This window comes from Ruditapes philippinarum, unplaced genomic scaffold (genome assembly GCF_026571515.1).
Source record: "Ruditapes philippinarum isolate M1 unplaced genomic scaffold, ASM2657151v2 ctg3181_1_1_1_1, whole genome shotgun sequence".
NCBI lineage: Eukaryota > Metazoa > Mollusca > Bivalvia > Venerida > Veneridae > Ruditapes > Ruditapes philippinarum.
In genome coordinates, this window is record NW_026855713.1 from 9076 (window position 1) to 25239 (window position 16164).

Sequence of the window (16164 nt, forward strand, 5' to 3'; positions counted from 1 at the left end):
AAAGAAGATGTCAATTTAGGCATTAATTTGGAAAAAAAGAAAGAATCTCTGCACTTAATTACATACAGCAATGTTAAATTCAATAAAGAGTAATTGCAGTGGAGCCGAGATTAATCTAGAAGAAGTATTACGGGCATACTTTAAACAAAAATCACTGTTTCAATAGAACTTCCATTAAAGATTAAAAATCATGTAGGTTTGCTGTGATAATGAAACAGTACATCAGAATTTAATCGCTAATACACTTTGAACTTTTTTGATCACAAATTTATTAAAAGTCCTTGTATTTACATGTACTGGATGTCAGAAATTTAAGTCAACGTGCATTTAATTAAGTAAGTTTTTTTTTTTAAATAAGCTGTGCTTCGAGCAATGCATACATCCAAAAAGCATATGACTCTACCTTACTATGTGTTATTTCTGCAACTTTGTCATGTCTTTTTAAAAAGTTTTATTGCCCAGTTGTAACGCATTAAATTTTCATCTGGTTAGTAATAGTAGTTGAGGCTTGCTTAAAGGCTCTGTCACGTTAGGTGTAAATCCTATCATTTTAATTAAACTTACGGCCTCATTTACCTTACTGGCTCTAACCACGCAATTCACTGTGATTAACAATTACTTCATCCGTTTTGTTTCTCTTAATGATTTTTTTTTCTTTTTCAGTTTTTATTGTCATAACGTATATCAATTGTTGGGAAATAAAATAGTAGTAGATGTTTAAATGTTTCTTGGTGAAGCTGTTTTGTGATGAGTTAAGTTTTAGTATAATATTTTCAAAGTAAAGCAAGTTACACTTAATCAGAATAATTGTTTGATTTTAACTTCTGAAATATAAAACTATTACACGTACTTAAATACACGACGCTTGTTCTAAGTTAAGTTGCAATCTACTACAGTAAAGTTCCGCTTAGCGACCGGTCCGAAAATACGACCAATCCGATAATACGGGCAGTTTTTGAAAGAACCAAATTTTTCTCTACATATTTCAATGGTCGGAAGGTCCGATTCTACGACCGGTCCGCTATTCCGTATTACGACCACTTTCAAAAGAACCGACAGGCTAAATATTGTTGATTAATGTCCCGTAAATGCGACCACGTGTCGAGTGATAAACACCGACCGTTATATTTTACGGCATTAACTGTGAACGGTTTACGACACCCGGAAGAGAATGTGTGAATAACAATTTTGACAATTTGCACACTTACAATTTAATTGCTATCGATTATTCGTTTAATGTGGATTAAATTATTGGAAAATCAAAGGGAGCTGTTTGATGTATTGAATCGACACAGGTGCAAATTGATAGATAACTGGAGTAACAGCAATTTGTTATTGTTTACGTATTTCGGATTGGTATGTAATTAAACAAATTATGTTTTGAGTAAATTCTTTAGAGCTTATTTAATGAAAAGTTTAGCATGATATGTTACATTCATTGTTTCCTTTGCACATTTCATACATTTATTAGACAAAACACTTTACTGAAAATTATTTCTAAGTAACATAAACCATGGAAAAACGAAAAAGAAAATAATTGACTTTGCAAGAAAAAGTAAAATTAATAAGTGAAAGTAATGGCAAAAGTCAGCGTCAATTGGCTGAGCAGTTTGGAGTTGGGAAAACACAGGTATAAATTGTAGAATGTTCAGAGATGTTTTTAAAAAAGTAATAAAAATATTGTATAATTCTCATATACAGAGGGCAGAGAGTATGAACTTGTATTTACAAATATGAAAATTTTATAAAAGCTGATAATTTTTTACTCATTCTTGAATAATTCTTTGAATATATGTAAAATTATGTAAATGTAAGATACTTGCTGAAAAGAATTAGATAAATTACCAATATTGTTAAAATTATTTATATGGAGCACACGAATAGGAACATGTAAAGTTTTCTTAATGAAAAAATGAATTTAAAAGATATATTAAATTGTTTAAACGATTGCTTTACTTGTATTAAATGTCTCAGTAAATTATATTTTCAGGTTCAAACAATCTTGAAACGAAAGGCCGAGATAATGGAAGGCTTTGATAACAATGCTGGGAATGACAGAAAACGACTGTGTAAACGTTCACCTATAGAAGACATAAATAATCTAATGTGGGAGTGGTTCCAAAATGTTATGAAACAAGGTGTCCGTATAAGTGGTCCTATGCTACAAGAAAAAGCGCTTATGTACGCCAAGGAGCTTAGAATATCAGAAGCTGACTTCAAAGCCTCTAAGGGGTGGCTCAATCGGTTCCGTGAAAGACACAATATTTCATTTGAAACTGTTTGTGGTGAAAGTGGTAGTGTAAGTTCAGAAACTGTACAACAATGGAAAGATAAGGTGCCCAACATGATCAAAGGATACGATAAGTGCGACATCTACAACATGGATGAAACAGGACTCTATTTTAGGGCACTACCTGATAAAACCCTGTGTGTACGTGGTGAGGACATTAAGGGTGGTAAACGTTCAAAGGACAGGTTAACAGTCATGTTGTGCTCAAATATGAATGGTGATTTTGAGAAGCCACTAGTGATCGGCAAAGCTCGAGTGCCACGTTGCTTTAGAAATATTCAAGTGAGTGATTTACCAGTTACATGGAAATGGAATAGAAAAGCATGGATGACATTCGACATATTCACTGACTGGATTAAATCATTCAACAAACGGATGAGACATCAAGACAGGAACGTGATTCTATTCTTAGATAACGCTACCTCACATCCCTCAGACCTTCATCTCAGTAATGTGAAAATTCAGTTCCTTCCCAAGAACACAACATCCGTCCTCCAACCACTAGACCAAGGAATCTTACAGAATATGAAAGTTCACTATAGGAAACGGCTTCTAAGATCTGTGTTGTCTAAAATTGATGCTGACAGCTCTGTTAATGCTGAAGTGATTTCTATATTACCACATCTCTCCTCTAAAAGTACTCCTTATCCAGCTGGAGCCAAACGTGGCTATAGCCCCAGGCCAACTTGCATATGTGTGAAGTCTGGCTGTATTGTCGTTCTTACAATCAAATATATAATATTTGTTGCATGAAAAATCACTGCAGTTTAGATTGTCTGGGAAAGGTTGTGGGTTATAGAGGGGGTTGGGGGTAGTGACAAAACAATTTCGCGACCACCCGCGGATGATTTGTTACAGTTTATTATTTAATAAGTGTTAGAATATCATTCATGTTTCAATATTTGCAAGTCTAAAAGGACAGAAAATAAAAATAAATAATGATATATTAAATAAATAAGCATAACGTATTATGGCAATAATAATCAAACAAAAGGTTGAATAACAAAACACATTTGCCTACCGGTTCAATCATAAAATTGTATAATCAAAGCATTAGTTGCAGTTTCAAATTGAATTATTTGTTAATAAAAGATCACACGACAAAAATAAAACAGCAGGCGTGTTATATATCACGCATTTTATGGCAAACTCTGCACCTCTTTTTTATTTTTATTCGTCGGTTACGGTTATTTGAGATGACCTGGGTAGACAGTGTAATTATTACCAACTATAGGCCATGCTACGCCACCAGAATGATTTCATCATAAATCTCTATGTCTGGATTCACATACATAATGATTGTAATTTGTCCAGCTGCTTTTAACGTAAAATGTAAATTGCTCACTGCTCTGCCTGTCCAAGTAATAGACTTAAATTATTTGTTACAAGTACACTTGTTCTAGAGCTTACACTAAAATGTACCGAAGTATACTCAATACTTGTTTAATTCTTTATTACGGTGGCACAAAGATGGCATGTGTGTGTTTTTATTTATCTCGTATGTTATTAAATCGTGGCCACCCCTGTTGAACTACTGGCCTACTGTTTCTCCCAGAATGCATCAATATTTCAATGTCTTTAATATGTTCAGTTTTACACTTAATCTGTTACATTAGAATTAAAGTGTTACAAACAGTGTAATAAGTTAATGAATTTAAGATTAATTCGGTGTCTTTCAAAGTATTTAATTAAATGAAATTCTCATTTGTGCACTTAAATTTGTATAACTCTAATTTCAATATCGATATTTGAAGTTATAAAATACTTGGTCAAGTCGAAGTAAACTTTACCTTATTAGTACTATAATATCATATAATCAAATAAATCGTGTTCGGCTAACCTGTGAATTACAAAAACTAATAACATATTTTCATTGATGTACACAAAACATTGTTGATTATTAATATGTATTGCTTTAACCATGGACTTTAATGAAATTTTGGTCTATGATTAATAAAATACATGTACATAAGAAAAATAAAAGTTTTAAATAAAAAGAAAAACGCATTTAAAATAATAACTGCTTTCTGCAAAGACAAAACATAAATTTATAACACATGATGCTTTCTATTATTTGAAACCAATCTTGTAGATGCAGATTTCTTGCAATCAATCAGCATTTATAAGATGTCGTATATTGTGTGTTAATATCACCATTGAATGCGATTTAGTAATGGGTTTCAATCTTGAAGAGGTGTCTTCCAGTGTATTTGATGGCAGGAATTCCACTTAAGTGCAAATGCGTTTTCTACATTTCTTTTAGAAATTAATTGCTGGACACCATGTGGCCTCTTGAGTTATAATATAATATATTTAATGTATAAAAATTCGTAAATTTCGTGCGAAAACATTTCAGATGACTTTTCAATTTGCAAAAAAAATATATATATGTGTCACATATGCCTTAGTCAGTTTAATATGTAAAGTGCCATTTATGAGATGATCATGGCATTCATTACATGCAAAAGCACATATAGCAATTTGTTACAATTATTTATATTTGTTCATGGTAAAATCACAGTCATGGATATCGTAAAACTTTAAAGCAAGTTCAATTTATAAACCCATGCAGTTTGATTAACATCATTTCCATTTTAGTGACTCTGATCACGAAAGGCAATATGATTAGAAATGGTAAAGTCAGCTTTTTTCACTTATTGACATCGTAAAATTATCAGATGAAAGTGTCAGCCATGACCGACAAAGGACATGACAGCTTAAAGGAAATAAAACTGACGTTGGATTTACACAAAACACCTTTGCTGCGTGATCAGTTATGAATTAATTCAGAGTATTCAAATTAAATTATAGGGTTTTAACAATGAAACATAAGTGTTTATCAATTTAATAAAATCAAAATAAAGCGTCGTCTATGTGCGACACAATGCGTGACAAACTAACATAACATCAAATTCTTTGACACACGATGTCAGTACAATGTTAATATGCTCGCACACATAAAATGACTGCTTTGATTTATTGCAAACTTTGAAACTGTAAACAACGCATTATGAACCGCGAGAATACTTGTTATTATATATGTCACAAAACAACCATAAGTTATGCGAATTCAGGTGTCATGATGCACACAATTCGCAAGGTATTTTAATAACGTTTTATTGGCTGCTGTAGGAAAAGATTTTCTTTTGACAATACTTTTAACGATTCCATTTGCGGTAGATTGAAAGTCTCTAAGTAATATAACTATAGTCTTGATCTCATATACCGGTGTTGTCATTGTATTGTAATTGCATTGTAAGGCATCAGTGAAATCTTCATAACGACTATTTAATGCTACCATTAGTCGGCAATAAGTACTTTTTAATTCATCTACGAATAATATATGTAAAGAAAATGTATAGGCATTTTCCGGAAAATAGGGCTAAACTGTTTACTATCATAATGGCATTAAACGTTTGTTCAAGTAGAAAGGCGGCTTGTAGTGATATTGCATACTTTATATGATTATGTATAATTTTTAAGTTGTAAAATTAATTTATATGATTTAAAATATAAAAAGTTTAATGCGAAAAAACAAAATTTGACATTGAACAGAAAATAACTATAAAACCATTCATAAAGATACATATTTTATCGAAGACATTGTTAACAATTGTCAAATTACTATTTGTATTCATCTGGAACTGACCTTTAAAACTAAAAAAGCGCGTGATTTTTGTGCTTGTATATTATTATACAGATATTTGCATATTTTTGTATCAGAATGAACAACATTTGAAGAAAAAAAACAACAACAACATGATTTGCATTGAAACGATACTTCATAAGGTCAACGTGTGGGCGCCAACTTGATTAGCTAAATTAATATAAATAAGCTTTCTCTTTTTGTCTATACACTTGAGACACTATAGGATGCTGTTAATATTTTCTGACATTTCCAGATCATTTCATTATCTTGCAGAAAAAAATGATATGGCAGAAACAATACAAAGTGTAACGGTAACCAGTTGAAATTTTATACACATTGTTATTCACCCAATATATTGTTGAACCGGTCAAAAACATGCATTCTTGATTGCTGTAAAAACATGAACTTTTTTACAATGTCAATAACGTCATGGCAGTTGTTTTATGCATAGACGGTACTTCTTTAACACTTACTAACGTAAGTTAAAAGTTGTGAAACTTACTTTGTTCCTTCATTTGTTTTTTATCATATCAAAACAATTTAAAGCTAAAACAGACTTTGAAATGATTTCAAGTTATATAACGCACCATTATAGCTAATACAACTTCAAAAGCTAGGTTCTTTTTTTCTAAATAGCTTGATTTGTTTCGATAAGAAGCATCCTTGGAGCTGACATGTTGTAATAGAATTTTGATCAAGGATTGCTACTAAAAATGATTGGTCTAAAGATTTTTAAACGAGATGTCTTTTTGAACATTAATAAGGAAATAAAGATGAAAGAATCCCTACACCTAATTACATCCAGTAATGTAGTATAAAGTAATGGAATTCGAACCGAAATTGAATTGATCTTCTGGAAAAACAACTTTTAATGTTATTTCTTCTTTTACAGATATCGCTGTTTCAACAAAACTAAGATTTAGTTATTTGCATTTGAGTCTACAGTATCATAAATTTAAAGCGTCGTGCATAGGCTATGAATAGGCACGAACGTGCCAAAATAAAGATTCCATGTTGCCCGCCGTATGGACACATTTGCGTATGCTTTAAAATTCAAATCTTCACCATGTTGCATTCTGCTTAGGTCGGTGTTAGGGGCGTGGGCAGTAACATGCACTTTCCATAAACAACGTTCATGAACAGGCAAGCTCAAAAAGAGCCTGCAACTTTTTCAATTTTGCCGTTTTTAGCCGTTCTTTAGGGAATTCGTTTTTTTCTATTTTTTTGCTTTTTTCCGAATGATTATTTCGATTGTGAAAAAAATGACACGCACACACACCAACACACGCACATACCAACACACAAACACACACATATACACACGCACAACATAATAATAACAAAAAAAAACACATTGATAGGAAAATTTGCAAATCAAAAATAAAAGTTATTTTTAATAATATGTCACCTTTAAAATTCATTACCTATTGTATGCTATAAAAGAGCGTCTTTCTTAGGAGAATTGTGAATAATAAAATAAGAAAGAAGAAACGAATGGCGGAATCAGCTAACGATAAGAAAAGATGCTAGGAAAGAGGATTCACAAAATAAAACAACCGAAAAATAAAAACATTTAATTTTGTTCCTACAAATTGAATAATGACAGTGATAAATCATAAACATCAAGGCATTAGTAGTCGGTGTCTAATAAATGTCCACAGACATTTCAGTGTAACTGTTAGACAACGTTGTGGCCTCATGAGAATTGTACGAATATTTAAATGCCGACTTCTAAAATGTTTTCAAAATGTGCACTTTCATACATTTTCTAACATATTTGCATTCTCAATATTTTAAATAAGGAATATTTGTCTTCCTATCCATTAAAACATACATGTATCTTCATATCTAAAACATGCACGCAGATTTAAATGATAAGTCTTTGAGATCGTCTCTCTAAACCACTTGCACATTACTGTTGTGATTTAAATCCCAACGGGTACTTCTTCATGCGAGGACGCTATCCAGCTAGCATACGGAATGTCGGTGGTCCTACTCAGATGCCAACTCATATCTGAAATAATACACGGTGGGTAATTTGTGGTCTTTCTCCACAAGCAGAGATGGAAAGTCGCCAGCTTACCATTACAATGTTGGTGTGACATAAGATAAATAAATTATATAAAAAATAAGAAAAAAAAATAAAAGAAAACATCAACACTGAAACAAAACTAATTATATATCAAAGGAATCCCAAATAGAAGGGATATGTTTAAAATATTGCCATTTTCAAATCTTATTGCACAGTGTTAACACTTTAAGCTCCAAATTCATGAATAAACTTCTTTAAGGCGTTCAAAAATAAGATGACATATAAAAAACACAGGAACGAATCTTTTTCTTCAACCTTGTAAATTTTAGCTATTATATCGTGCAATCATACAAGACACGCTTTCGAGCCCAAAATCGTTAATATGTAAAATTATTACATATAATTACTTTTGATTTGGTATGTTCGTGCTTTTTATTGATAATTTAGATAAAGACCTTAAAGCAGCACGCCTCCAGATTCATCCTAATTTTCATGAAAATTTTAAAAATGTATTTCAAGGTAACATATTGTGAACTGAACAAAGAAAGTACTTGACACATTACAATCGGCGCTTAAAATCCACGTAAATTACCAAAAAGAGGTCAAAATATGCAAAAATAGCCCCTACTGCGTTAGTGACGCAGTAGAAAAATGGTGATAAATACTACAAAATACAGTCATTTATTGCACATAAGACCTAAATTATCACTTGAATCTTTAATTTGTTACTTTTCTCAAAGTTTAAGTATGGTTTTTCCAAGTTTAATGTTCTTGAAATATTTTGTGTCATCTGGAGGCATGCAGCTTTAAACACATCAACCGAAAATAAAAGGAATCGTAAACATGTCCCATTATTACCTATAATTACTTTTGATTAAGTATGTTCGTGCTTGATAATTAAAAAAAGACCATAGAAACCTTATTTACTTAAAACAAACGGGTTGCCTTTGTATTTACAATGTACATGTTTCAGAATGATCTATGTTAATATTCTGCTGCTTTTTTGCGGCCTGAAATCTTCCACAAAACTTGCTAATTTAGATATTTCTATGGGCGTCACATAACACCCTTCCAATGTTTTCTGATTTATTAAATTGTACAATCCATTCAAGATTAAATTGCGGAAATAAACATTTCAGCGAACCGTGCACGTTGACAGCGCGCGCCAATTTGTCTGAAAGCCTTTACTTAACATAGGAAAAACTTGTCCTTTGAGAAATATAAGTTGTTTCATAATTAAATGTTATATTTACAAAAACGTTTTGAAACATAATAAGCATTTGTGCTGTTCCGGATGCGAAGTTTCCCAGATCAAAAGAAAAACTTTGCATCTTTATCAGCAATGGCAAGGCACTGTCGAAAGATGTTGTTTTCGGAAAAAAATAATAACCAAACGTTTTGGGTTTGTTTCTCGCAAAATATTTATTACCATTTATTAACTTGATCACAGTCTTTCTCTATTTTCATTATCAAAGTTGCGGAATGGATTTATATTAATATAACAAATACTTCTGTAATTTAATACATTTTTGTACTGATCTACTCTACAAAATGATAACAAGTAAATTCTAAGAACAGCAAAATTTGGGTGAAAAAAACCAACGGTATTCAACAAACAAAGGCAGACGCATGTTCCATCGTCAACACATATGACGAATATAAACAATATTTTGGGTCTGGTTTGAAGTGTGTCAGCTTACCAAACTGGGAATAATACTGTTTCAGAATGGCATATTGGAGAAGTCTAATATGTGGGGAAAAGAACTAATGAAAATAACATCATTCCATTTATATTCAGATTTTGCGTGACCATTAGGTGTTTCATCTAAGGATCACAACATTGATATTATTTTATGCATGATTGTAATTTTCAAAACATCCTGGATTCAAGATTCAAAGCGCATCTGGAACGTGCACGTGTATAGAATTACTGCGTTGCATACTACCAAATCTTTGTATAATTGTTCTTTATTTTGCCGATATACATTTAGGGACAAAAGAGAGCAAATCATTATGTCGATATAAATATTACTTAATATCACTAACAAAACGCCCTTCTAACATGATATAGGATTTGTTTGTCGCACATTTCACACTAATTTGATCATTGCATCTGGCTATAACATAATGCAATATGTATTTTAAGGATGTTAGGATACACTTTGAAAAAATTAATAATATTCGAATTATAAACATTCATGTATCTCGCATGTATTTTAGGCCTCTACATCAATATAATAAATATGTCTAACGATACACTTAATTGTTCAAATTGTCAAGTGATCGCATTTGAAAAACATAACAGATCTCAGTGATAGTTCAAATGTCAGTAGTACATGAAGTTAAAACACATTAACGACTCATAAATCAAGAGCTTTCTTAAGATTGATTTGTAGTTTCATTCTGTTTCTATTTCGGTTTTGTATTAAGTAAATCGAAACTACAATGAAAAATAAAAAATATCTAAAATAATGTTGTTGTTTTTTGAGAGACTTAATTCGTAATATGACAGTGTTATGCCAGGATGCATTTGTCTTTTATAAGTCAATATAAAAGCTTGACCTGAGCTTCTACTTACATGACATTTTCATAATCAAGAAATGAAGCATATAAATCGGAACAGTATGAAATTTAAAAGAGAAAACTCCCATGAACATATCGAAATAATTATTTTAAAACTGATTTTGTTTGCCTCTTGCCAGCCTCAATTTAGTAAGTAAAACAATCATAAAACCCTACACAATGTTCTAATGTTCTAATGCCCATATGGTTGAAAATTGTCTGAATTATTATAAGAATGACTGTTATAGTTTGCTAGATTTTTGTCATATTACCATAGGGCATTAGAGGACCGAGACTTTACTGCTGCCTGGTCATGACATAGCGAAAGTATTTGCAATTTGATGCGGAGGAAAATGTCGTAAACTCGTTTAAAACGGATGTAAAACCACTGAAACTGATCACACTGGCGACATAAATTATACGGCTGATCACACTGGCGACATAAATTATACGGCTGCTGAAGGGGCAATTAAGTCTACTGGGTTGTATGGAGGCAACTCAACGTGATCTTAAAATGTCAATAAAGCAACAGATGTTTGACGATACACGCTGTCAATTGCATTGTTTTCCTGCACGATGTTCAGAGGAAGTTGTCTCTACTCCGAAGCAGAAAAGAACATGCTTGAATTATGGATGACATCGAGCGTTTAAATCTTTTATATTTCCCTATTATTTAAGTGCCATATATATAAGAGTAATTCGACATAAAACTACTCTATATCATAATTATTTTAAAAGGCAAATCTTAGAAGAGCCTTCGAATGTTATCCGAAATTTAGATACAAACATAAAATGTGCATGTGCATGTTCAAAAAGTGTTCGACGAGGTTAAAATATTACAAGGAAAATGTATTTTTTTAATTATAACATCTCAAGTACACACCATTTACAAATTATTTTGTGAATGAACCAAAAAACTATTGGTAGAATAATAAAGTAAATAAATATTTGATATCAGACATATAGCCGCCAGCTGCCAAAAAGTAGTGCATGTTAAAATGCTTCAGTCAACTGCTTTTGCAAGAATGAGATCTTGAATAAGATTGTATTTGGTGGGTTTTAACAGCAAAAAGCAGCAACAAAAAACAATAAAAATACCAATAAAAGGATGAACGTAAAAATATGATAAACAAGATCAACAAGGAAAGACGGCGTTCAATGTACGCAAACGTTTAAACGAAAAATACTGGTACTGTTTTTGTACGGGAACTTCTTGCATGCCGGTTAGGCCCAAAAATCTTATCAAAGGGAAATATGCCCTTTCTGTATATCCTGAGAGCAACGGACACTCTCAAATATTTTCATATAGACCACCACCTGCATCTGTGGTCTATTATACGAATGGGCACTAAACAGGGGAATCTTTACTTGATGAAATCGTGACTTACTTGTGTTTATCGAAAAAGGGATAAAAGAGCTCGGAAGCGCGCATTATCACAAGAAGCAACGTCATGCACAGCGAGTCACGGTAAAAGAATGGTATATACAACTATCGCTAAATGAAGTAGTGATAATAATTATGTAATAATAAAGCAAGACGATCCTCCAAAAGGCAAATTCGTAGCTTTAAAGACAAATGGTGGTAATGGTTTCATCCAGAAATGGTGGTAATGGTTTCATTCAGAAAATGGCGTTTTTAATTAAAGTGTTTAGCCGTTATATAAAGGAAGTTCAAATTGTCGATCCAAAAAGCAACTTAAACATATTGACCTCTCCCAACCATTTTTCGTTGGTAAGAGCCTCGGCCATATACTGCTATAATGAAGACTAGAAGAGCTAGTCCTTAACAAAAACAAACAAATGGTGTTAAACAGATGGCTTTAGAAAATGTTTGCTTTTACAAAAATACTTACTAATAGAATTAAATTATAGAAAGGTGTAATTGCCGACCCTAAAACGACTACGACATGTTGTCCTCTTGGTCATTTTCCTCGGAGCATGAGCATTACATTGCTGTCCAAACAACCCCAAACCACCACCGCTCCGATACGGTGTCAAAAAAGTGATATTTTGATGATTGTGCTCAGAATATGTCGCTTTTTACGAAAATATTTAGATTTTATAAACAGACAGAGCAAATCATATATAGCATGTCCCGAAACCATACACGCGAGCATTCATACAACAACAAAAATCCTCGTACATACGATGAATTTGCCGTTATAATTCACGTTGTAATAGATATAAACTTAGCAACCGACTTATAGTTGAATAACTTTGAAACATTTTCCCATTAATATGTCAAAAAGATGCAACGTTTCGCCTCACCTAGATAAATGGACATGTTTCAAATGAATAACAGGAATCAGAACTGATGCTAGTTTCCGCCAACATGATTTTTCTTTTCATTAGCACAAACAATTATATCAGCAGTTTTAGCATATGGAGTGCAGACACTTTGGCGTCATATATGTTTAAGGAATGGCGTAAATAAAGATAAAATCTAGTTTGCTTTAAAACTAATGTATTTACGTATCAAATATTTAAACTGATTTTATTACATACAATAAAAATAACCACACAATTAAATAATGTAAACGGCTAAGTGTTGAATGTAATAAGAAAATATTTTCGGATAAAATCTAAGGTCTGTGCCATGCTATATTTGTCGAGTTTGATATAACTGTTTACAATGTAAATGTATGGAACCTAAGTACTCAAAGATTGTTGTTGATTCAACAGTTTAGATTATTTTCTTTCTTTTGTTCAGTCGAATGTTTGGCAAATGAGTGGGAAATTTGTTTTATTACTCATTATAATTCATTCGTGTTTTCGTTAGTCTTTGTCCTGCTGTTCTGATTACATGTTAAATCCGTTTAGTTTATCCATTGAGCAACATAAGCATCATGCTATATTTTCTTTCTTTGAAGATCTTCATTATTCTTAAAGTGCAATTTCACTGATTGAAAATGATATGGATTGAATCATTGTGTATTTAAACGTGCAAACTTAGGTATGTAAATTTAAAGTAATAATTTTCAAACAAGATTGAAACTTTTGTCAATTTTATTTTGTATTTATATCAAGAATATGACAGAGTCTAATAACAAACCAACAAATAACGCCTGACATATCGATATTACACATATCTCGATGTTTTACGTAGATAGGTTTCGTGTTTTCTTATCACTTTTTTAGTTGTGCAAAGAAAATCTTTAAAAAGTTCCCCAGCCGCTCCTTAAAATAACGTTAAGCATTGCTAACAATCTCAGTGACTGCTTTTTTATGTGCTGATATATGGCATTCCGATGCAAGACTATTTGTAAAGGCATTGACAGTTACAAATATAGCATGTTTAAGAACTGGTTACCAATCATTAGGTTGATTGTTCCCGTGTGGTGCAAATATTCTTAACTATGCAATTTTTTTTTACAAAAAGAAAATTACTTCGCTACGATCATTTAATGAGTATGCTTAAGTGTAATAAACTAGTCTCGATATACTGGCAAAATAACGAAAAGCTTTCTGAAATTTGCATATGATAACAATTTATTCTCATTTTGATGGTCATGATACGGTTATTATTTTTGAAACGGTCTTAAGGGAACAACAATTTTAGCCCATTTCGTATCAGAAGCGTCTTAGGTGTTTTTGCAAGTAGAAAATGGTGTGATTAAAAACAATATGGTCCGATTTATATTCATCATTTGCGTGACCAATAAGCATTAAATTCTAAAATTACTAAATGATATTCATGAGCTTAACTTTCATCTAAATATTTAATTTAATATATACGTTTAATGCAATATCAATTTTGTTTTCTGTAAGAGAACATTGCAGTTGAAGAACAAAGCAAGAAAAAGACGATTTAATAAATTCTTAATTAAGGAATTTTCTATATTAAGTATAATTTTATTAGAAATCCCCGTATTTGGCAGCTATAAAAAGGTACTGTGACTTTCTTTTCAGTGTTATGATATTTCAACTGCCTGGCCCTGTAGCACCGTTAATTCCAATACATATATATGTTGGACATTGCATTACCAATATTAAAGCTGTTGCAACATAATGTTATAACTGTGTACGTTCTATTGTTTCTATTGTTTTCACTGTATCTGAAATGATAAATTGTAGTTATCCTTATTCAACTTTATATTGACATTGTATGAATAAAAAAACTAACAGTATCAAAAAAATTGCCTTGCGGCTCCTTTATTGATTATCGTAATAAATAAAGATAAGTTGTATTGAAAGACATGGGTTAAAGGAGTTTATTTAAGAAAAGAAAATTATGTTGCATAATAAGCTTTTAATAAATTATCATTATAACTCTTGCTTTTAGGCAAAAAGCGACATGACAATAAATACATAACATTATGTTGTATATCTTTTCTATGAACTTTTAAAGTTCTGCAATAGTGGAATCATTACTTTTATCCACACACACGATATGAGTGTTATCATAAGTCAGATATAAATATAACAAAAAATATGTTTCAAATATAGATTCCATCTCGCAAAGCATTTTGAATATAAAATAGACCTTTTGACATGTACGAATACTATATTAAGGAAACGCATGTACTTTAAAGCGTAAGTAAGAATATGTTATTTGTTCCATATCCTTTACTTGTCATTAAAAAATGATGAATTATGAATGAAGTTGTAAAGAAAAGACGCGGTTGTGAAATGTGGTTTAATCTGAATATAGCAAAACATTATCATTGAAAAAGAAATGCTTTAAACACATCTGCGGGTGTTTCAAAATTCAAAATTGTACCAGTTCATGCTAAATGTTGAATTCTGCTTAAGCTGGTGCTTGGTTGCGTGGACGGTAGTTTGCACTTGATTGTACCGTCCAAGAACAGGCTCAATCAAACCGAGCCCGCAACATTTTCAATTTTGCCGTGTTGGGCTTTCTTTTAGGATTCGTATTTTAAGTAAAAGCTTTCAGGATAATTAATCCTTTAGTTAACGTTTCTTTCAAGTATGTCCATTATTTAAACACGTAACTAAATATTGCTTAAATTGGGTACGTACTGGCAGTTTATCAATACACATACATTTCAAAGTAAAACGTTTCTATAAATATAAGCTTCATCTAAAGGATAATTACTCACGAATGTAGAAATATAACAAATATGAAGACCAGATAATCCACCACAGTAGAAATAAAGCACCGATTGAATAATTATTGCATTTTACTACTGTTTAGATTAAAATGTTATCATATAATTATTTGATTTTCGAAAACGCTATAATTATATTTATGATATTCACCAGTCTCAATTGACATCAGATGCGTTACATTGTTGAATATTGCTGTTATCTGTGAGTGTAATCAATAGATTTTAAGATTAATGAGGTATCCTTTGATGTATTTCATTTCATTATCACCATCATTGAACAACGAGTTGCTTGGCCTCAAAGCAAGTTGAAACAAACTTCCAAAACAAGGTAATCTTTTGCATTTTAAACGAGGCTTAAATGTTGTTTTTTTGTTGTTTTTTTTTTTTTAAATTTTCAAAATATTAATTTGCAGGTAGGTGCATGCAGAAATCTTAATATGTCATGGTACATATCAGTTTCATAACTGTTCTAGGAGAAACATTCTTGCTTGTTTTCAAATAACTCGATATCTGTTTTACCAACGTATTATCATAATAGTTTTGTCGACAGTTTTCTTTTAAT

The 16164-nt window shown here is 31.6% G+C and overlaps 1 protein-coding gene across 1 annotated transcript; it reads left to right on the plus strand.

Moving 5' to 3' along the window:
• The first annotated feature begins 1170 nt into the window (after nucleotides 1-1170).
• Nucleotides 1171-3043, plus strand: LOC132744172 (tigger transposable element-derived protein 6-like). Its single transcript, XM_060732792.1, has 2 exons — nucleotides 1171-1356; nucleotides 1991-3043. The coding sequence occupies exons 1-2, from the start codon at nucleotides 1237-1239 to the stop codon at nucleotides 3041-3043; spliced, it is 1173 nt and encodes a 390-aa protein (XP_060588775.1). The 5' UTR covers nucleotides 1171-1236.
• The last annotated feature ends 13121 nt before the right edge of the window (nucleotides 3044-16164 follow it).

Bases quoted from the DNA above. Each gene is read 5' to 3' on its own strand.
- LOC132744172 (XM_060732792.1), top strand. From the start codon at position 1,237: ATGTGGATTAAATTATTGGAAAATCAAAGGGAGCTGTTTGATGTATTG. The intron at 1,357-1,990 runs GTATGTAATTAA...TTATATTTTCAG, and splicing joins TGTTTACGTATTTCGGATTG to GTTCAAACAATCTTGAAACG.